This window comes from Aspergillus steynii (assembly GCF_002849105.1).
Source record: "Aspergillus steynii IBT 23096 chromosome Unknown P170scaffold_3, whole genome shotgun sequence".
In the NCBI taxonomy this organism is placed as follows: Eukaryota; Fungi; Ascomycota; class Eurotiomycetes; order Eurotiales; family Aspergillaceae; genus Aspergillus; species Aspergillus steynii.
The window spans coordinates 2,757,026-2,776,479 of record NW_020194400.1 but is presented as its reverse complement, the minus strand read 5'-3'; the positions used below and the strand labels follow the sequence as shown (position 1 = coordinate 2,776,479).

Below are 19,454 nucleotides of genomic sequence, written 5' to 3'. Positions count from 1 at the left end.
TTGCCTCGCCAAAAGATCACCAAAAGTTACAATTAACTCAACATTGAGCAAAATGAGAAAACACGACGGCGTTATCGCTGTTTTGCCGGATGCTGAATACGTAAGCCATAAGATTCTTTAACTGGACAATATGAAATTATTGTTGGGGGGCGAAGGGGAAGCCTATGGCTCTCTGTTTCTCTAGCTCTTAAGCTTCCTGTATACATGATTCGGAGTAATCAACAGAAGCTAGTATAGCAAGTGCCACCACCTGGGCAGCGTTTTTGCAGCATACCATTTAATATTGCATTCGGAAAGCCTACCCAGGTACACCGCCGAACATGTCGGCTGCCGAAAGCCAGATTGAAGAGTAAATACAAAAGATCTCCAGCGATCAATTTCATCTTGCCTCTTTGTTTATTCAAAATCTCTCACAATCCAAAATAATCCCGTGGACGGCCGCCTTTGTAGTCAATATAGCTATGTGTTGCATGACTATTATCTTTACAGTCGTACTACGACGGGCTTTAAGCGAGGAAGGTCTTGAAAGAAAACATGGACTCTATAGAAATATCCAGATCTACGCTGGGCAGGTCCTTCCACCTGAATTCCAAAGGAGAGATCGGATTCCCCAAGCGAAGACAAGGCCAGGGAGCTCTGGCTCCCCATTATGCCGGTTATCTCAAACTGTGAATATATCTCCCTCTTCAGCCAATTTCTTATTCAGCCGGCCTAAATTTCATATCTACCTGATGTAAATACCTCATACACAACTCCTAACAAATATCTTGTGATATTCAGATATGATGCCTCTATTTACTGTATAGGATCCTGGCAGCAACCCAGCATAATATGTATTGAGCAAGACAAAATCCCACAGATTGATTTCCTCTGGGAGAGACCACCACCAAAATAGTCTCCTATTTTAATCACTTGCCGCCGTCACCTCCAACTCAATGATCGCACCTTTCTGGGTCAGGCTGGATATTCCAATGGCTGTACTGACAGGATAAGGAGGTTTGAGCAAACGACCCCAAGCATCATCGACTTCGAAAACTTTGCTCATATCAGTGATGAAGAGGCGACGCGAAATGATCTTGTCCAGCGATGAACCAGCGGCCAAAAGACAAGTTTCAATATTGCGAGTAGCTTGCTCCTGATGAATGTTATTAAACCATCCTATAAATTAAACGACAAGATGCATCCAATGATGGCAGGCTTTCTGGCTTCTCATTCTGAACTTGAAGGTATCCCAACTGAACTTACCATCTGCGCAACAGCACCTCCCTCGACGACCTTGCCCGTTTCGGGGTCTTGTCCCATCCACCCGGAAAGATGCAGAACGTTCCCATGCTTGATTACCAGTGCATATTTTCCATTGCTCTTCGGTGCACCAGGACACTGAATAGCGTTCTCGGCTCGATTGAACGACATATCTTGGGCGAATAATGGATTCGTAAATACCGAGCAGAGAAAGGCAAACAATATCCCAGGCTTGATGAATGCGATCAACGATTGATTTCAATTTTGTGATTACAACTCATTAAAACATACTCGGGTGCATACATGGGTCGAATAAGTACACCCGCAAGGCTTCACACTTTAGATTAGGGCTCCCGTCGGACTTAGGAGGCCGGTTTGCGGACTACGATAATCCTTGTCAGGGGGCCTCAAAAAACGGATTTACCGGTGATACTTAGGTAATAATGTCCGAATTTATCCAGGCAGTACCATTATTATTGTCTTTGTTGTGAAGAGGGGATGCTCTTGGGCCCTTGGCATAAGGGAGAAACCCACGTATTGCCAAGACTACTGTCCTCTGTGGTTAAGTAATAGTGGAGCTTATTCCATCGAATATCTTTCCAATATCTTCCAAATTGACGAACGGTGGACACAACCTGCATAATAATTAAAAACGTTACTAAATGAAATCGGACCTCGCCGCTCTCAGATTTCTGGAGGAAGACTCGTGGCTGTGTTCGACTCCGATGAGGCATTCTGGGAACAGGTGTTTCTTATCACGCTTCTCTCATTCCCGTCCAGACGTTTGAGTCGGTGACTTCGAGGCGTTTTTGCTTTTGCTCCTGTGGCTTCTTTTGGGGGTGGCTGGGCATTGTGCCCTTTCGTTTCTGTAGGTAGATATATCGGTGCTATTGAAGTCACCCTATTTCGGCCATTGTGAAAATCTTGACGTTGGTGGTGTGGATGTTGGTAATGCTGTACATGCTTCGGCTATACGGGGATGGTTTGGTGTTATTATGGAATGTAACCACCGAAGTTTTGGTATTTAATTGGTTGAAAAGTAATGAACAGTTATTCTAAGACGTCGGCATGTGCTTGAATACGTGCTCTTCGATGTGTAGATAGATCACTCGACCTGCTTAACGAGGTTAAACACTATGTAGGGTTCTTAGCATTCTGGGAATGTTTGAACTCGGCCTTAAGTCTTAGCCCGAACATCCTTGGTTTCTAGTCGGAGTTTGCTCGTATTTCGATTAACTCCGAGCTGCTTTCCCTTACAGTTAGTTGGTTACTAGCCATGAACCCCCCAAACATCGGATTTTGAGTAACAAAGCAATATGGCTTCTTATAAAAATACTTAGTTGAACTTTATTAAAATACATTTTCTGAATGTCCTTTCTAAAAAAAATAGCTGCCTCTTTTCTTGCCACTATGACTTCAAAGGAGGCCCGGACGCAACCCCGAGACCCTCCAGATGGAGGTGCCCGTGCCTGGATGGTTACTGTTGGTGCATTTGCAGCTCAAGTGTCAGCCTTATCTCAAAAGCATTCCTGGTATTGATTGTTCTCCCGACTGACTTTATCTCTATCAGGTGCACGTTTGGTTATATCAATACATTCGGGTAGGTTCTCTATTACTATTATGAGGCTAGCCGCTACCAAGTCATTTAGCATTTACCAGAGTTATTATAAGGATAACTTCCTTTCCGACAAATCTGAAAGCGACATCTCATGGATAGGATCTCTCCAAGCATTTTTCCTATTCCTCTTTGGCGCCATCAGTGGCCCTCTTGCCGATCGCTTTGGCGTCAAGGTATTTCATTACTTCTGTCATACATTTTTATCCTAAGTCACTCACTGACTGATTCCATAGATGGTCCTTATCCCCTCTGGCATTACTCTCGTCTTCTCTGTCATGATGACCAGCCTCTGCAAAGAATACTACCAGTTTATTCTCGCCCAAGGAGTCCTCGGAGGACTAGCCTGCGGCATGATCTTCACCCCAGTTGTCTCAACGGTCGGCCAATATTTCGTAAAGTGGCGCGCATGGGCAATGGGCGTTGTTGTTAGCGGCGCAGCTTTCGGAGGTATCATCTTCCCCGTAACCCTAAACAGACTCCTGTCTCAGATCGGCTTCGGCTGGGCTGTCCGGGTAGTCGGGTTCATCATGCTAGCTTTAATCATGTACTCCAGTATCGTGACTAAAGAATTCGCTCCGCGGCGACAAAAGGACTTATTCGTCCCAAGGGCATTTACAAACTGGGCATACATTTTTGCAAATGCGGGCTTTCTGATCGGCTTAATGGGCCTGTATGGCCCGATATTCTACGTCTCCAGTTACAGTCGAGCACAGGGCATGGATCCTCAACTCGCTCAGTACCAGGTTGCCATCCTAAATGCATCGTCGTTCTTCGGCCGTATCATTCCTAACTTCATGGGCGATAAATTCGGACGCTTCAACATGGCCATCGTTACATATATAGCTTGTGCTGTTCTTTGCTTCTGCTGGACGGCTGCCACATCCACGGCCGGTATTACCGTCTGGGTTATCTTCTTTGGATTCTTCTCTGGCGCAATCTTCTCTTTGTATTCGCCCACAGTTGCTCAAGGTCTGTCTGTCCTCATCTAATTACAAACCTGCAACTAACTCTCAACCAGTCTGTCCTAATCCGAGTGAAATCGGAACATACATTGGACAAGGCCTTGCTGTTTGCAGCTTTGGAGGCCTGGTAGGAACTCCAGTCAATGGCGCTCTTATTAGGACGTATGGATACCTTGAGTGCTCTATGTTCTGCGGGACGACGCTTGTTGTTGGGACCCTCTGTATGGCTGCGGCTCGGCTCATACTTGAGAGGAGGATTGTGGCCATCATTTAGAAATCTCTCTCTAGCCCAAGCGCTGGAGGGACCCGGAGCAGTCTACCTGACTGCACGGTGGTGAGGAGCTCTTGCTAGTTTACATACCTAGGGCAGTATTCGCCATACTACCTAGACTGCAAGCACTTCTTTTTGTATGATCATCTTGAAAATTAAAGAAGACCTAAACCCATAAAGGACCTATCTATGGTTTAATTTCTAGTATCCAGTAATAGTAGTTATCCAGAATAGTCGTATGATCTAACCCTAAATTCCTCTAAACCCTTTTCTATTGTAGATCCACTCCCACCTGGGATGATGGCGCTAATAGAGCGCCTCCACTACGGCGCTCTATCTACAAAGTTCTTATCCACTTCATTCACGCGGCCATATGCTTTCCCCTAGTGGTCCTTTGGGTTTATGCCATTTCTCTCTTCTCACGAACACTCCCGGATTTTGTGGGCACATTGGCAAGCTGATTTAATTTGGTAACCTGAAAAATATGAGATTATGACTCAATAAAGGTTTTACCCCAGTCTGATAATAATCCGTCTCAGTGCCAAATTAAAGGGTAGCTTCACTGGGACTTCGGATTTGCAAAGCACCGGATCTACGCCCGCCAATAATAACTAAGCAGCTTTATAATTAAAATTATATAATAATTAGATTAAATTAAATTTTAATAAGTTTTATTAGGGTACTAATATTAAATCTGGGTTAAATCTAGGTTAAAGAAGTTTCACCTGGACGCAGACTGGGTTAAGTTTTAGATCAAGACCTTCGACCCAAGTTGGGTTATGCGGAATCCAAGTTGGCGGATATGCCGCAGTCTACATGGTTATATGGAGCGTTGACAAACCTAACTTCGGCCGTTGGTTGAACTTTCATTCAGCTTTGAAGCTATGCGCTTTCGGAGTTGACTGACTTCTTATTTGGTTTAATGATCTGCTCGCAAAGGCTTCATCGAGCAGTAGGGTGCAAATTCGCTGACTCTCTACCTATCCAACTATGTAGGATTATGCACTGGACCACTAGACACGCGAGGCGATGCTGTATTCCAGTGGAATTTCTTGTATATGAAGCTAACTCCCCACGTCCGATGCTTCACGACCAGCCATTCAAGCGTATTACCGCATTCGCTGCATGGATGGCTAGCCTCATCCGCAAGTCCATATCGTGGTAACAGTATCCAATAACCGCAAAATATATGCTTTTTCTCCCGCGTTTACGGGGGCTAACTTCGGTTCGATCGCGATCGAGATCACAGACCCTGTCAATTTTCCTACATGACATCTTCTAGTTCAGCAGACAGTTTTCGTCACTGCGATTCTCGGACGTCGATAGGTCAAGCCCATAATCTGGTGGGGCTTTAGGTCAACCAAAACTCAATCTCATCGTGTCGAAGATGAAACAAAGGGAGTCATGACATAGGTTACATTCATTGAGATTCTTTCGATCTGGGGCATGAGATCGTGACGTTTTTCCTCTTCCGCTTGCGGAAGTAACAACACAGGAGGATCAGGGGTATTTATCCGGGGAGATCTCGTTGGCTAGGTTTCTTATTTTGATCGGCTTGGTTTTCCGGTGAGTAGGATGTTATGCTCATGAACTTTTTTCGCGTTTCTGGGTATTTGTCATGGGAGTTGTTGGCGGACATCTCGGAGGCCAGCCTGCGCCGGTGATCCCGCCGTCAATCCCGGAGCCTTCGCGATTTAGAGGATTGTAACACTCTGCTGAGGAGGATATTCCGAATGCTTGAATTTTGCAGCTTTGTCCTCCGGGCTATGACTTTCGCGTCACAGGCTAGATTAGACTATGTTCTATCGAAGCTAGCATTTGTAGCATCCTCTTCGGAGTAAGACAGCATTGTAGACTTAAATAAGGCCAACAATTCACCACCCAAGAAAAGAAACCGATTCAAACATCTCGCTAGTTTCCTCCACTATCGCCCTTTCAACCAACCAGACCCTGCTCATGAAAAACTAGAGCCCATAGCGCCGCAATAGCGCCTCGCATTTCCACCGCCCACCAATCACCGCCTTCGACGCGCTGTTCTGCAGATCCCCCCAACAACAATCGTCAACACTGAATCTGAACCTGAATCAGAATCATGCGCACTCGCACTCGCACCACGTCCATGTCCCCGATGCTCAGAGCAGAGTTATTCGCACCCTGTGATTCTTGACGATTTCTATTCATCCTCAAGTGTTGACTGGTACTCGGACTCGGACTTGGTGGCTCCTTCTCTCGCTCACAATGTCCGCTTTCGATGTCTGGCGCGTCCCCGTCGCGCAGTGGACCCTGATGCAGCTGGTCACTGCGATGGCTGTCGGACTGACTCCGTCGCGGTCGCGACTGCGACCAGCCGTTGCAGCGGTGGTGGTTGCTCTGGCGTGTGGGTTCCAGCGCGAGATTACTGGCGGTGCGATCGACGTGCGAGTCGCGGGTCCGATGATGGCGAGTTGCTGGCTGAATGTGCTGAACAAGATGGATCTGTTGGTACTGAGTCGGATATCCTACGATGGGCAGGTCGAGTGGGAGAAGAGGGCTGGGGTGAAAGCCACGCGCTCGGGGAGTCTCGTGGCGCGAATCCTGTGGGCGCTGGGCACCGCGTTTAATTATCGTCGGGTCAACACGCCGTGGCAGGTGAGGATGCTACCGAGGTTTGGTGGACAGGGGATGGAGGATGGCCCGGAGAGGGGCCGGTTTGTGCTCGTTGGTGTCGGCAAGGTGGTGCTGGGCGTGGTTCTTCTGGCGCTGTTTACGGTGGATACGACGGATCCGAATCTGTTGCCTGCGATTGAGGCCTTGCCGAGGGATGAGTCGGTCTTGTTGCCGTGGGTGTATGCGGCGTCGATGAAACGAGCAGTTCTACAGATCGCGTTTACTATCTCGTTTGGGATCTGCTGTAGAGCGTTTATCCTCGCGGGGTATAACATTGGTGCGATCACGGCGGTGGGCTTGGGGATCCATCATCCCAGCGCGTGGCCTCCTATTGCTGGTTCGCTGTTCGAGGGCTGGTCGCTGCGTCGACTTTGGGGGTATGTGCATCATTTCTGTCTATCAAAACCAGCTAGATTAGAAGAAGCTAATCTCTTGTATAGGATCTCATGGCATCAAACACTCCGCCCGCTGCTCTCAGCCAATGCGGACATGATCACCTCAAGCATCCTGCGCATCCCACGCGCCTCCAGATGGGCTGTGTATCTGCGCCTCGTCATCGCCTTCATGCTGTCCGGGCTTTTCCACTCGGGCATCGACTTGACATTTGGTATCGCGTGGGAGGATAGCGGCGCTCTCTGGTTCTTTACGATGCAGGCTGTGGGCATCTTGGTTGAGAGTGCATTCCAGCATGCTTTCCGGAGATGGGTCGGTGCTTTGAGCCCGGTTGTTCGTCGCGCACTGGGATTTCTCTGGGTCTGTGTCTTTTTGCTGTGGACTGCGCCGGTTTGGATGGATCCGATGGTGAGGTCTGTTTATGTGGATGGGACGCCTGTGTTCTCGCCGTTTTTGATGTTCAGGAGTTGGCCTGTTTAGATGGTTCGGAGATTGGGTGCATATATTGCATAGCGGGCTATTGATAGATGGGTTGTTAGATATTGTTAGATCGCGCTGTTGCATTAGATCGGACTGGGGTCAATCAGACCTACCAGTTACTTCCCCATATCAATATAATATGAGATTATAAACACCTTAACTAACAGGGTCGATCAATACCCTGCCCCCTCCGCTCCACCCCCCGCCAACGCGAGCAGTATCTCCAGCACCGTCTTCCGTTTCTGCCACTCCCCAAGGACCATGCACATCGCCGTCGCTACAATCACATCATACTCATCCATCTCACCAACCTCATCTCCCTCTCGAGCAAATCCTTTCTCTTTCCTCGAACCTACCCCCTGAGATCCAAACACCCGACTCACCTCCTCGTCGAAGATCACCAACGTACCATGCTTTCCATGCGACAAGCTACTCGAGTATCGAGCGAGCACCACCTCCTCTCCTCCCTGCAACTCCCCCATGCTGCCTTTCGTATCGAAATGGCTAATCCCAGGACTCGGACACTCAGCCACAAGTTTTAAATGATGCACCGGCATCAACCGTCTCCCCCACTTCTTCTTCGCGGGGACATCTCGACTCCCTTTCCAGGTTGCATGCACGCCGTTATACGTAAACCCGTACCATCTGACGCGGCTCGAGAACGGCGACGGGTTCGTCCAGGGGACGGGGAGGACGTCGGAGGCATGAACGGGGTCCCATGTCTTCGTGCTCTCGTCCAGTATCTCTATCCCCATCTCCGTCTGCGCTGCTTTTTTCTCGCTTGCCTTCACATTTTGCCCTTGAACCGGAACCGGGGTCTCCGTCCTTGCTTTCGCTCCTCGATTCCGATCCCGATCTGCATTAACCCTCCGATGATACGCCTTCCCACTCTCACCCCACAGCCGCCACTTTCGCAACTTATACCCCTTCACCTCGGCGTCCCCAACGGGTCCATTCCCCCAGGTACTCCGCCTCTCCCAGCTCACTACACCGCGGGGATCAATCGTCGCCATCAGCGCCGAGCCCGACAGGATGCGCCATCGCCTCCAGAACGTCGAGTTGTGGATGATGCACAGCGGGGGGCTCGTTTTTGTGGCGCCGCGACGCAGCGTGCGAGGTGGCGAGTGGAAGGCGATGGCGGGGAGGTGTAGGAAGTAGCTGGAGGGGGTGGGGGTTGATGTATCGTCGGTGGTGAGGGCGGAGGGGTTTCGTTTTAGGTGTTTGCGGCGCGCGGAGGACGATTTGGGGAGGCGGATGGTGGTGATCAGCGCGTGGGACGGGTTTTGGTGCGTCGGGTAGATGTGGTATGTTGTTGTTTTTTCTGCTGCTGGTGGTGTTCGGAGCGAGGGGTTTGTGGGTTCAGGTTGGATGGGGTCGGAGGGGATGCGAGAGAGGTATGAGAGGGGATGAGATGGGGGTTGGGGGGTTATGGTTGGGTCAGGGTCGGAGGAAGGGGCTGGGTTGATGTTGAGGTTCATGATTCCTGGAGTATGCTTTCTGAGACGGCATTCTGCGGGAAGGAAAGTGGGAGATGTATGGATAGGGAAACCTCGTTGACTTATATATTGGATTAGTAGCACGTTCAACGAGGCGAAGTCAAGCCACGAGATCATCCACAGTTGGGAAGCGGGAAAATACGAGGTGCTCTGCCTCGGCAGGTCTTGGACTTCTTGCTGTACAACTATGAATCTCTGCGGTTCGAGCGGGCGATGCCGAGCTCAGTAACTCTATTTCTTTCAAGATAATTGGTGAGCTATTTGGTCGTACTGGGAGCAGGTATCTGATACTTGGAGTCAGGGTTAAACGGTCATATGGCTAGCCAGCATGTATATAGCGTAGCCTGAAGTGATTAGCATTATGTAGATATGTACATTTTGAGGCAAGGATTAGATGTCGGGTTAGATTTTAGCAGATCAAGTATCATGGATATGGGATTCGATTTCCACGGTTATGATGATCGAGAGGACGAATGTCGCCAGAATGATCTAAATGGTCAGTCAGACTAACCAATGTAGCAACCAGCAAGGAATCGACGACTCTGCGAAATATAAAAGTAATAAACTCACCAGTCCAATCAACCCCCCGATACAATACAACTCCCATCCCCCCGCATACACCGTGCCCAGCGCGACGGCATTCTGCTGCTTGAAAAAGCGATGCGCGCCCATAAAGGCTACCAGGATAGCGGCGCAATGGCACGCGACCGACAGGGGCACACCCACTTCGTAATATCCCAGCTCCGAGTTAGGGTCGGTTTGACGTTGCAGACGGAAGAGCTGTGCCACCAACACGCCCTGCATGGCTAGGATGACGGACGTGCGGATGTACGCGAGGAATGTCCGTTCGAGGGCTAGGAGATTTAGCTTTCCGACCTCTGGAGTAAATCCATCTCCAAACACGACGAAGGCTCCCCGAAACTCCAATCACCAAACAAGGAAGAGAGATCGTCAAGACATACCGAAATGATCGCGATTGCTCTTCTGCGGCACCGTCAGCACGACATTGCGCGTCCAGAACCGCTGCACGTAGCCCGGCAATCCCTTGCGTGGAGCCCGACTCTGCACCGTCCGCTGACTGGTGCGAGATCCCGTCCGGAGGGTCGTTGTGCGGTACTCGCCGGATGAAATTGAGGCTGTGGAGGTGCCGGCTTCGTCGTCTTGGGTTTCGATCTCGTGGAGTTCCAGCGCATCGCGATTTCGCTCGTCCGAGTCCCGCCGACCGTCCGGGGAAGGTTGGCGTTCATTTTCAGATTGGTCCGGGTCACATTCCGGTCTAGGTGGAAGACTTTCCGTAGGGTGGTCAGACCGGGTGGCCATTTTCTGGAGGGGAATGCATCGAGCTTTGCTGGATTGTGCGTACGGAGTAGTGAAGAAGATAAAAGAGGAGAAAGCAGGGAAAACCAAGGAAGCGGTGACTTCGGCGACTCCCGCCAATGGATGTGTCATGCTGGCTTGGCTCCGTCGATCGCCGACTGCTCGGGGACTCGATTCTGTTCGATTCACGTTCGATTCACATCCGATGAACTGCTCTTAAAGTACACTCGGAGGCTATACACAGGCACTACAGAGTATCCATCGGACAGCGTTAGGGCCGCCAATCCCTTGCTTAACTGCCCCACGGCCAATCACGGACCCGCTGCGACGCCAACGCGATGGCGCAATCGGAGCCACTTTCTTAAGCATTTCATCTTTCTCCCCTGTCGATAATCCAAGTTCAGATCTCTCCCTCCGGTCCGGCCAACGTCGCCCATTCCGGCTGTCGTTCCTTAAACACCGCCAGTTTCGGCGACGATATCCGATCGAACAGCGCCGCCTTCAGGTACAGCTTCCCCGGCGCGCTGGGGGTTTTCGTATAAATCGGACTGCGCTGTCAGCTTCGATCGTCTTCGAAACCAAGCTTCTAGTTCTTACCTTCCACAGTTCGAGCAGAAGTGGCGCTAGACCGGCTTGTGGTCAGTGTCTCATCCGACTGAAACGGTTAAGCTTGGAGATTACCCGCGCAACGTTTCCCGACGCCGTCTTGGTGTCGTCGTAGATCCTTAACGTCCCCTGGGCATCTTCCAGGGAGATTTCCTCCTCGCCGACAAAGTAGTTTGTCGAGAAAACTATTGCCCATTTAGCGATTGCAATTGACACCAGATGCCCTAGACTCAATCTCACCACTCCCTCCGGCTCTCTTGCAACTCGCACTAAACCCCATCATCAGCATTGTCCATCCCACGGCAAACAACAGTCAGACATACCAATGACAGATGACCGAATTCTCAGGCTGACTCGCCAGCGTGATGCGGATGCTTTCGCAATTACAGTGTCCGGTGTACGGCATGGTGTCGTGTCGTATCCAAATCTTCTCTCAGGTATCGCAAGTCACAAAATCCCAAAATCAAACGACAGAATCAACAGACATCACCCTCCCTTTTATTCCCCCGTATCCCGAGTCGGTGGAGCAGATTAATAATGCCGGATGGGCGGCGTTTCCATGGTTCTCCATTTTGCTCTGCTTGGCTGTGGAGTTTGCGCGGGAATGTGGATATGCAATGAACGGTGAAGACTGAAGACCAGGACTGAGTGTGAGCAGTGGCCAGTGACGTCGGGCTCCACTTCGCGGTTCAGTTGCTTGCATCGCGGCTCGCTTTCCGTCAATTGGTCTGTTTATTCCGCGATTTTGAGTGTCGGATGCTGGGTTTGGGTTTGGGTTTGTTTTGGTGGTTGAATGTGTAGCCGAGGTTGCTTGGGGATTTTGTGTCGCCACGGAGTTGCATTTATTGGATCTAGGATGGGAACTGTTTTGATGGGGTTATCTATAGGAAATTTACGACGATCAATTAATTCAAGATCTAACAGTAGTGTTGGTCGCAAATATATCGAAGTACTATCAGTAGACGGGGTCCTTCGTCACTAGTTGTTCGAGAAAATATACATCCCAGCACCGAGTGATAAGCAATCAGTACTAACATGATTTGAACCAACACCTTATCTAGAATCGATTTACATCGTTAATACCAACTAATTAACACCCCAATCCTACCTATAGTCAATTATTACCAACAATCCCTCTCCCTCTAATTGGTCTCCGATGCACCTGATGCTACATCCCCGACGGCCTCCGACATCGGACCCGACCATGCTCTCTATCTAGCCTTGACTTGGGCTATATAAACACCTATAGACACCACCCAGACGACCATTCTCATCAAACAACCCAAAAAGCTCAGTATTCTCAGCTGAGCCGGCAACTCAACGAATATACCAAACACTGCAGTGTTCCCCACGCCAAGATGGCCCAAGCAAAAGACCACTGGTCCGCCGAGGTATGCATCACCAACCCAACTCCCGTCACCCATTCACTCCGTTCTCCATCACGCTGTATGTCATGAAGATAAATCTAACACGGTTCCAGGCCTACTCCACCTCCGCCTCCTTCGTCCCGAAACTAGCCCAGACGCTACTCCAGTACCTGGATCCCCAGCCCACGGACAAAGTGCTGGACGTCGGCTGCGGCGATGGCAAGTATACGGAGGCGTTTCTGCCCGCCGTGCAGTCTGTGCTGGGCATCGATGCGTCGCCGGCGATGATTGACGCCGCGACTAAAGACTACGGCAGTGCGAAGGCGGAGTTCCGCGTTGTGGATTGCTGCTATTTAAAGAATGAGAGTGAGATTGTGAACGGGAGTTGGGATAAAGTGTAAGGTTTCTATACTACACTGCAATGCGTACATGGAAGGTTGGATGAAGGAAGAGAGCTAATGGAATATGCAGGATCTCTAACGCCGCGTTGCATTGGATTCTGCGCAACGAGTCGACGCGTTTGGATACCCTCAAGGCGATATATGATAGTTTGAAGCCCGGGGGAACGTATGTGTTTGAGATGGGTGGGCATGGGAATATTGCGGAGGTGCAGACGGCGATGATATTCGCGCTTGTGCAGCAGGGAATCTCGGTCGAGAAGGCAAGAGAGACGAGTCCGTGGTTTTTCCCGTCCGTGGCCTGGATGACGAGTGCGTTGGAGGGGATTGGGTTCAAAGTTGAGAAGATGGAGACGGAGTATCGGCCCACGAAGCTGACTGATGCGGTGAATGGTGGGTTGGCGGGATGGGTGAGGCTGATGGGTGCGCCGTTCTTGGATGCTCTTCCGGACGAAAAGCGCGAGGGCGTTGTGCAGCAGGTCTGTGGCGTTCTGCAGACGGCGGTGACGCGTCATGAGGATGGTAGCCAGTGGCTGGGATATGTGCGGCTGAGGGGTATCGCTAAGAAGCTATAATGTAGATGACATGGTGCAATGGAGAATATTTGATGGTGATAGCTGCCCTATTGATTCTTCTGGGCTCGTTGTCTCAGTAAGACACCCAGAGGGATATCTTCCTCGTCGTAGAATTCGGCATCTTCGTCCACGCCGAAATCCCCCAATCGCTCGCCTTCGGCATTTCTCCAGCCTTCCTCACCATCCTCGGAGTCCTCGATATCGTCGCTAGACTCGTCTGCTTTGGAAGGGCTCTCCTTGGTTTTGTCCAAACGATTATGGAAACGTCGACGACGCTGGATCCCCAAGTTCTCTCTTGAGCGTTTGAGGTCCTCCGCTTTTCGACGGTTAAAGGCCTCGACCTCATCGCGTTCATAATTCCCAGCGTTGGAAATGCCACTAGACAGGTGCTGTTTAGAAGGGATAGGGATCCGATCAGGGTCAGGCGGTGGCCACGAAACATCTGGTTCTACTTCTTGTTAATTCTCAGTACGTTAGGCCGATGGAAACGACCAACCTTCAAACCCGTTTACTTCATATTCCAGCCCGGTGGTACGAGCAGGCGTCCGTGCAAGTGGCCAAAACCAACTGATAACCTGCCTTGAGTTAGCACATCATGTCTGCGATCGAGCAGGGTAAGTACATTTCTACTGCCGCCCATTCCCGCTCGGATGTTCGCCCAGATGCCAATATCATAAGGGAATTCCTGCTTCTTGATGCGGATGCTGGTGCCACCTGGTCCGCTCAGATACCCGCGGAAGTGTCGGGCCCTTCGAACCAGCGTCTCGTGTCTTTCGATCTCCCATGATTCGATTGTCGTCGTGTTGAACGCTAGAGACCACATGGTTCGAAGCAGGAGTACAAACAACATGAAGACTGTTAGGCTGTTCAAGACGAGCAGAATAAAAAGGTGAGCTATCTGAGATGCGCTCGGTCCGAGGTACTGAACAGGATTAGTACATCATCAACTCAGAACAGACCAGTGCTTACGCTTGGAAGATTCCTGGAAGCCCAAACGATGGAAGCTTTCTCAAACAGCAACGACTCGAGATAACCCATGCCCACAACTGCATAAAACAGGAACCGCACAAAATGGGGAAAGGTAAAGTGCGAGACACAGTTGGATGTCCACGGACAGTGATGGTCCATCTTTGGAATACACCTAGACAAGTATTAGCAAGCGCCTTCGCCATATCCAGCGAGCTCACCTGCGACATGTTTTGCAGTGATGCGCCCGCGGTGGCTTCAGGGTTTCGCATCTACGGCACCATCGCTGTCGACCACTGACACGGTCGGCTTCCAGCTGCTTACTGTCTACCGGCTTCCAGTCCTTGGGAATGCGCCCGGGGTCTACAGTGCATGAACGGTAGTAGCAGATCCAGATGCACAGGGCGAAGATGTTGATGCGCCATAGTTCGCTTTCCCGTAGAGGCGACGGCTCGAAATAGGCGAAGAAGTACTGAGAGGTGTAGGCGAGAAAGGCGATGAGTACGCAGACCGACGGGATCGCCAGTTGCGAGATCGAGAATGACGAGCAGAGCATCGTGGGTCAATGCATACTGATCTCGATGACAGGCAACAGGAAAGTGATGAGCATCTTCGATGTTTTTCCATTTTGGAAGGACACGTCGGGGCGCTGACTCAGCTCACGTGGCATCGCGTGCGTGGAAATACTCCCGCGAAGGAGTCCGCCGGCTTCCAACTTCTGCAATCATCTCATCAAATATCAATCAAATATATATTCATCCATTTAATCATCGTTCCTATTATCAATCGATATCTTCATTCATGACACGTCATCTGTATGTGTGCCGCACTTGAAGATGCCGATCACGGCTCTTCCTAAGCCCACCGTTCAAGCCATCGGCTCCACGTCTGTCATCTCGGATCCTTGTTCAATTGTGAAAGAGCTATTAGACAACGCGATTGATGCTTCTGCTGCATCCGTTGGCGTTGAAATATCCCAGAATACGCTCGATCTCGTCCAAGTAAAAGACAACGGGCACGGTATTCCCTCTGCCGACCATGCCTTCGTATGCAGACGCACCTTCACCAGCAAGATCCAGACCCTTGAAGATCTGAGGAGAGTCGGGGGGAAGAGTCTCGGCTTCAGAGGGCAGGCCCTTGCCAGTGCTTCAGAGATATCCGGCGGTGTGAATATTCTTACCAGGGTCGAATCGGAGCTGGTTGGCAGTTCTATGAAGTATGGACGGAACGGAGAGCTGCTCAGGTGGGTACCGCCATACTGTGACTGACATTAACTGATGGCCTATAGTACTCAGCGGACATCGCATCCAGTGGGGACCACTGTCCGTATAACGGATCTGTTCAAGCATATCCCTGTCCGGAGGCAAACTGCCTTGAAGAATAGCGCCAAGACTCTGACGAAGGTGAAGAAAATGGTCCAGACTTATGCCATGTGTAATCCGTCGAAAAGATTTTCGTTCAAGGTCCTGAAGGCACGGACGGAGAACTTCAACTGGGTGTATGCGCCACAGCATGGAACGCTCATTGATGCGGCCCTCAAGATCGCCGGGTATGATGTCGCGTCTAACTGCGTCGAAAGACAGTGGCCATCTGAAGAGTCTGATCGAGAGGGACCTGGAGAAGCTTATACTCCTGGCTTCCGTTTGGTGTCGCTTCTGCCTAATCCAGAATGTGGTATGTGCTCTTCTTAGCGGGCTGGGTGTAGCTGATCAGGTAGATCTCACGAAGATCAATAACAGCGGCCAGTACCTGAGCATAGACGGCAGACCTATATCAACAACTCGAGGGATTGGCCAAGATATCGCCAAACTATACAAATCATATATACGTACTGCCGCGTTCCGTCAAGAGACTTCTGCCACGACGACAGATCCATTTCTTTACCTGCAGATTTGGTGCCCTGACGCTAGCTATGATGTCAACATAGAACCAGCCAAAGACGATGTATTATTTGAGAATCCACACGAAGTATTTGCGCTAGTGGAAGATCTTCTACATTTCACATACGGAGAAAAGGAATCTAACGAGAAACAAGCAACGAAAGGAAAGCAGCCCGCAAGAAACAATGGTTCATTCGATCTACTTCTCGCTCGCAGGGATAATGAATCTGTATCTCGCGAAAAGAACGATTTTAGACCGGCGATCGCCACCGATACTCACAGGCTTGTTCAACCCACGCCCATAGCCCGCGAGTCTTCAGATTCGGAGACAAATTTTTCTACCAACATCCAGACCCCTGGTGTGTCTAAGGAAGGTCTTAATCCATGGTCTCTGACCAGTTTCAATGCTCCGACACAGCGAAGAAACGGTGTCAGTTCAAACGGAAACGGTCCACGCATAACCAAGTATATCCCTGGTCGGGGGTTTCGCGAATGGAGCCAAAGTTCCCGAGAAACAAACCGGAGGGGGTCCGCGACTTCAATATTACCCAGTCCATCAGCTTCCAGTCCCGAATCTTCGTGTCGTTCCGCAGTGGAGTCGCCGTCCCAGACAGGGAGTTTCCATGTTCCTCGAATCTCAGCATCGCGAACACCAAATCAGCCCGGATTGCAGAAAGAGCGGAACGGATCCGGGGATAACACTGAGATGCTGGATAGATGGATTGGAAGATCCACGGAAAGCTCGCCTTCCCAAACCACGGTGGGCGAGGCTCGAGTGCCGTCTTTGGCTCAGTTGGCTAGAAGGCGGTTTGAGCAATCGCCTCTTAATGAAAGATCCACAAGCCCAGTTGTATCAACTGCAGGCCCTTCTGGGAGGACGCGCGATGGTTCCATATCATCAGACGTCAGGTTGGGGGATCGCGGGGCGACCGACTGGGAAGAGATGCGCAATCAACAAGAAAGGGATGAATCCCTTACTCCGGAGGGATGGTCAACTGGGCTTCAGCAGCTTTCACAGTCTAACGGCAGCGCTCTAGAAGACGCCCTTGACTTTGAGAGACGCAAGAAAGAAGCTATTCAGAAGCGACGCGAGCAATTTAAAAACCAGCCAAAGAACACCAACTCCCCACACCTCAGCAGGTATCTCGCTGCACGCGCTGCTTTGACGTCCCAACCGGAAGTTCCAGATCCCTCTGAAGATGCGGATAATATCCGATCAAATAATGGGGCAGAAACTCAGACGTTGCCACACTCAGCGAAACCTGCACTGGGTCCATTTGATCCCCGAGCGTACCTCATGCGTCGCCGGAGTTCAAGCCTGCAGAGAGCATCTGGCTCTAAAGTTCGCCGCATCAACACCGCTAAATTGCCGCTTGAAACAATCCCAAATGGGGAGGAAATGCACGATGTTGGTTTGAAACAGCCCATCGACATGGCGTGTTTATCAGGAGAGTTCAAGAACTTGTTAACAACAGATCTATATACCCAATCTGGGTGTGAATATGAAGCGTTCAGTGGCTCTGATTACCCAGAGCTTGAAGCTTGGACGCACCGGCTGCGCTCCTTGATCACAAAGAGGTTTAATGCCGAAGGGTCTGATGTGCAGTTTGATTTCACTTCATTGACACCGAGTATTTGAATCTTGCAGTGTTCAGTATGTTTATGTTTGTATAATTATTGTCTTCCAGCAGATACGACTTCAAGCTTGAATCACGTCTGAGCATACTTTTCACACCAATGTCATGATAATGTTTCAATGATCTAAAACGACACGTTCATCGCTACTCTATCCCTTCAACTGCCCACTCAAAACATCCAGCCCAGTCCCCTGAGCAACACCTCGATCCTAATCCCAGTCAGCCACCAACCACAACGAAAGCAGAGAGAAACGTACCATAACCTCCGCCGGAACAGCCGGATTCGTCGTCGCCAACCGCGTCGACTCCGCGTTCTCACCACACCAAACCCTCCCTTCCGCACCGCTCTCAATCGCCGAAACGACCTCCTCAGCATACGCCATCAGATCACCTCGTCCGCGCCCATCCTCCCCACGGGCCCGCGCGGCAATAGTCCCCTCGATGCTCTTATACAGCGAGTTGTCCGGCAGTTTAAAATCCCCGAAATACGTCTGACCCATGGTCTGCACGGCCCCGGTGACGATCGATAGCACGCGGACCCCGAACGGCGCGAGCTCCAGTCGCAGCGTCTCGGCGATGAGCTCGAGGGAGCGTTTCGAGGCCGCGTAGGTTCCTACCGTAGGCTTGTGTCAGCATTCACATTCACACCCTATCCCCCGCCCCCCTTTCCCTCACCCCGAACCACCAAAACCAGAAGAAAATGATAATTACCCATATACGGCACATTCAAATACCCCGAAATCGACGTCGTGAACACCACAGCCCCATCCCCTCCGGAATTCAAAAGCAACGGCACAAACCCCTTCGTCACAGCCACCTGGCCCCACACATTCGTCTCAAACAGCTCCCTCCCTGCATCCAGATCCTCATCCAGAACCGGCATGAAGTGGTTCCGTCCTGCATTGTTGATCAGATACGTGAGTGAGCCGCCCGTCTGCGCGCGGACGGCGTCCACGGCGCGCGCGATCTGCGTGGAGTCTCGCACGTCCAGAGTCAAGAGGGTTACGTTGTTCAAGTTAGCTAGGGTCTTCATTTTCGACGGGTTCCTGGCTGTCGCGAAGACGTGGTAGCCTCGGGCGTGGAAGACATGGGCGAGGGCGGAGCCGATGCCGTGGTCGCTGCAGCCGGTTATTAGGACTGTTGGTTGTTGAGGGGTCATGTTGCTGGGGCTGCTGATGCTTCTCCTGGTGGTTGTGGTGGTGACGATAGGTCTGTGGTGTGGTGTGGATTAGCGTTGGGGGTATGCTGCCTAGACTAGGGTGCTGGGATGTTAAGGTTATTTATCTATGCATATGTCTATCCCAGGGCAGACAAGGGGCTATAGATGCTACGGTATGATTAGCTAGCTGGGATATACTGTTGGTGCTACTGTTGCTACGTGGCGAGGGAGCGAATCAGCACCCTGGGATGCAAGATTATGTTGGTTGATCCTTCCTGCTCCCGATCCCGCAGGAACCGCGAGGAGGCTAGGCTGTCAGAAAGGCTTGGGTTGGATCCTGGGCTTCCTTATTGCGGGTGGCTTTCTTTGCTATAGGGCTGGGTGGTTTAGCGGTGTGATCGGTAGTGAGGGTAATTGATCAGGCTAATTTAATCTGGGAGA

The 19,454-nt window shown here is 50.8% G+C and overlaps 10 protein-coding genes across 10 annotated transcripts; 4 read left to right on the top strand and 6 right to left on the bottom strand.

Moving 5' to 3' along the window:
- Positions 1–904: 904 nt before the first annotated feature.
- P170DRAFT_508910 (RidA family protein) lies at positions 905–1,450 on the bottom strand (the record flags this gene model as incomplete). The annotated part of the gene is made up of 2 exons (XM_024854616.1): positions 1,246–1,450; positions 905–1,135 (listed from the first exon to the last, which is right to left on the bottom strand). The coding sequence occupies exons 1-2, from the start codon at positions 1,411–1,413 to the stop codon at positions 905–907; spliced, it is 399 nt and encodes a 132-aa protein (XP_024706081.1). The 5' UTR covers positions 1,414–1,450.
- A 1,202-nt stretch (positions 1,451–2,652) lies between these two features.
- P170DRAFT_353832 (MCT family MFS transporter) lies at positions 2,653–4,096 on the top strand (the record flags this gene model as incomplete). Its single annotated transcript, XM_024843997.1, has 5 exons — positions 2,653–2,747; positions 2,813–2,842; positions 2,892–3,033; positions 3,094–3,829; positions 3,879–4,096. 5 exons carry the CDS (start codon positions 2,653–2,655, stop codon positions 4,094–4,096), a joined length of 1,221 nt encoding a protein of 406 aa, XP_024706080.1.
- Positions 4,097–5,892: 1,796 nt separating this feature from the next.
- Positions 5,893–7,829, top strand: P170DRAFT_435950 (wax synthase family protein). The gene has a single exon (XM_024849058.1). The coding sequence runs from the start codon at positions 6,332–6,334 to the stop codon at positions 7,610–7,612; it is 1,281 nt and encodes a 426-aa protein (XP_024706079.1). The 5' UTR covers positions 5,893–6,331; the 3' UTR covers positions 7,613–7,829.
- P170DRAFT_435949 (uncharacterized protein) lies at positions 7,726–9,127 on the bottom strand. The gene has a single exon (XM_024849057.1). The coding sequence runs from the start codon at positions 9,088–9,090 to the stop codon at positions 7,786–7,788; it is 1,305 nt and encodes a 434-aa protein (XP_024706078.1). The 5' UTR covers positions 9,091–9,127; the 3' UTR covers positions 7,726–7,785.
- Positions 9,128–9,525: 398 nt separating this feature from the next.
- P170DRAFT_446022 (DUF202 domain-containing protein) lies at positions 9,526–10,428 on the bottom strand (the record flags this gene model as incomplete). The annotated part of the gene is made up of 3 exons (XM_024850756.1): positions 9,526–9,597; positions 9,679–9,962; positions 10,071–10,428. The coding sequence occupies 3 exons, from the start codon at positions 10,426–10,428 to the stop codon at positions 9,526–9,528; spliced, it is 714 nt and encodes a 237-aa protein (XP_024706077.1).
- A 397-nt stretch (positions 10,429–10,825) lies between these two features.
- Positions 10,826–11,437, bottom strand: P170DRAFT_474328 (GFA family protein; the record flags this gene model as incomplete). Its single annotated transcript, XM_024853123.1, has 5 exons — positions 10,826–10,973; positions 11,023–11,048; positions 11,107–11,216; positions 11,272–11,300; positions 11,355–11,437. The coding sequence occupies 5 exons, from the start codon at positions 11,435–11,437 to the stop codon at positions 10,826–10,828; spliced, it is 396 nt and encodes a 131-aa protein (XP_024706076.1).
- Positions 11,438–12,389: 952 nt separating this feature from the next.
- P170DRAFT_446021 (class I SAM-dependent methyltransferase) lies at positions 12,390–13,371 on the top strand (the record flags this gene model as incomplete). Its single annotated transcript, XM_024850755.1, has 3 exons — positions 12,390–12,422; positions 12,512–12,795; positions 12,870–13,371. The coding sequence occupies 3 exons, from the start codon at positions 12,390–12,392 to the stop codon at positions 13,369–13,371; spliced, it is 819 nt and encodes a 272-aa protein (XP_024706075.1).
- Positions 13,372–13,418: 47 nt separating this feature from the next.
- pfa4 (putative palmitoyltransferase with autoacylation activity Pfa4) lies at positions 13,419–14,893 on the bottom strand (the record flags this gene model as incomplete). The annotated part of the gene is made up of 5 exons (XM_024850754.1): positions 13,419–13,819; positions 13,868–13,946; positions 13,994–14,293; positions 14,341–14,512; positions 14,559–14,893. The coding sequence occupies 5 exons, from the start codon at positions 14,891–14,893 to the stop codon at positions 13,419–13,421; spliced, it is 1,287 nt and encodes a 428-aa protein (XP_024706074.1).
- A 216-nt stretch (positions 14,894–15,109) lies between these two features.
- On the top strand, positions 15,110–17,988 carry P170DRAFT_381822 (putative DNA mismatch repair protein). The gene is made up of 3 exons (XM_024845583.1): positions 15,110–15,580; positions 15,626–16,011; positions 16,055–17,988. Exons 1-3 carry the CDS (start codon positions 15,174–15,176, stop codon positions 17,854–17,856), a joined length of 2,595 nt encoding a protein of 864 aa, XP_024706073.1. The 5' UTR covers positions 15,110–15,173; the 3' UTR covers positions 17,857–17,988.
- P170DRAFT_492869 (SDR family oxidoreductase) lies at positions 17,930–19,423 on the bottom strand. Its single transcript, XM_024854033.1, has 3 exons — positions 18,566–19,423; positions 18,112–18,467; positions 17,930–18,063 (listed from the first exon to the last, which is right to left on the bottom strand). The coding sequence occupies exons 1-3, from the start codon at positions 19,011–19,013 to the stop codon at positions 18,004–18,006; spliced, it is 864 nt and encodes a 287-aa protein (XP_024706072.1). The 5' UTR covers positions 19,014–19,423; the 3' UTR covers positions 17,930–18,003.
- Positions 19,424–19,454: the final 31 nt, after the last annotated feature.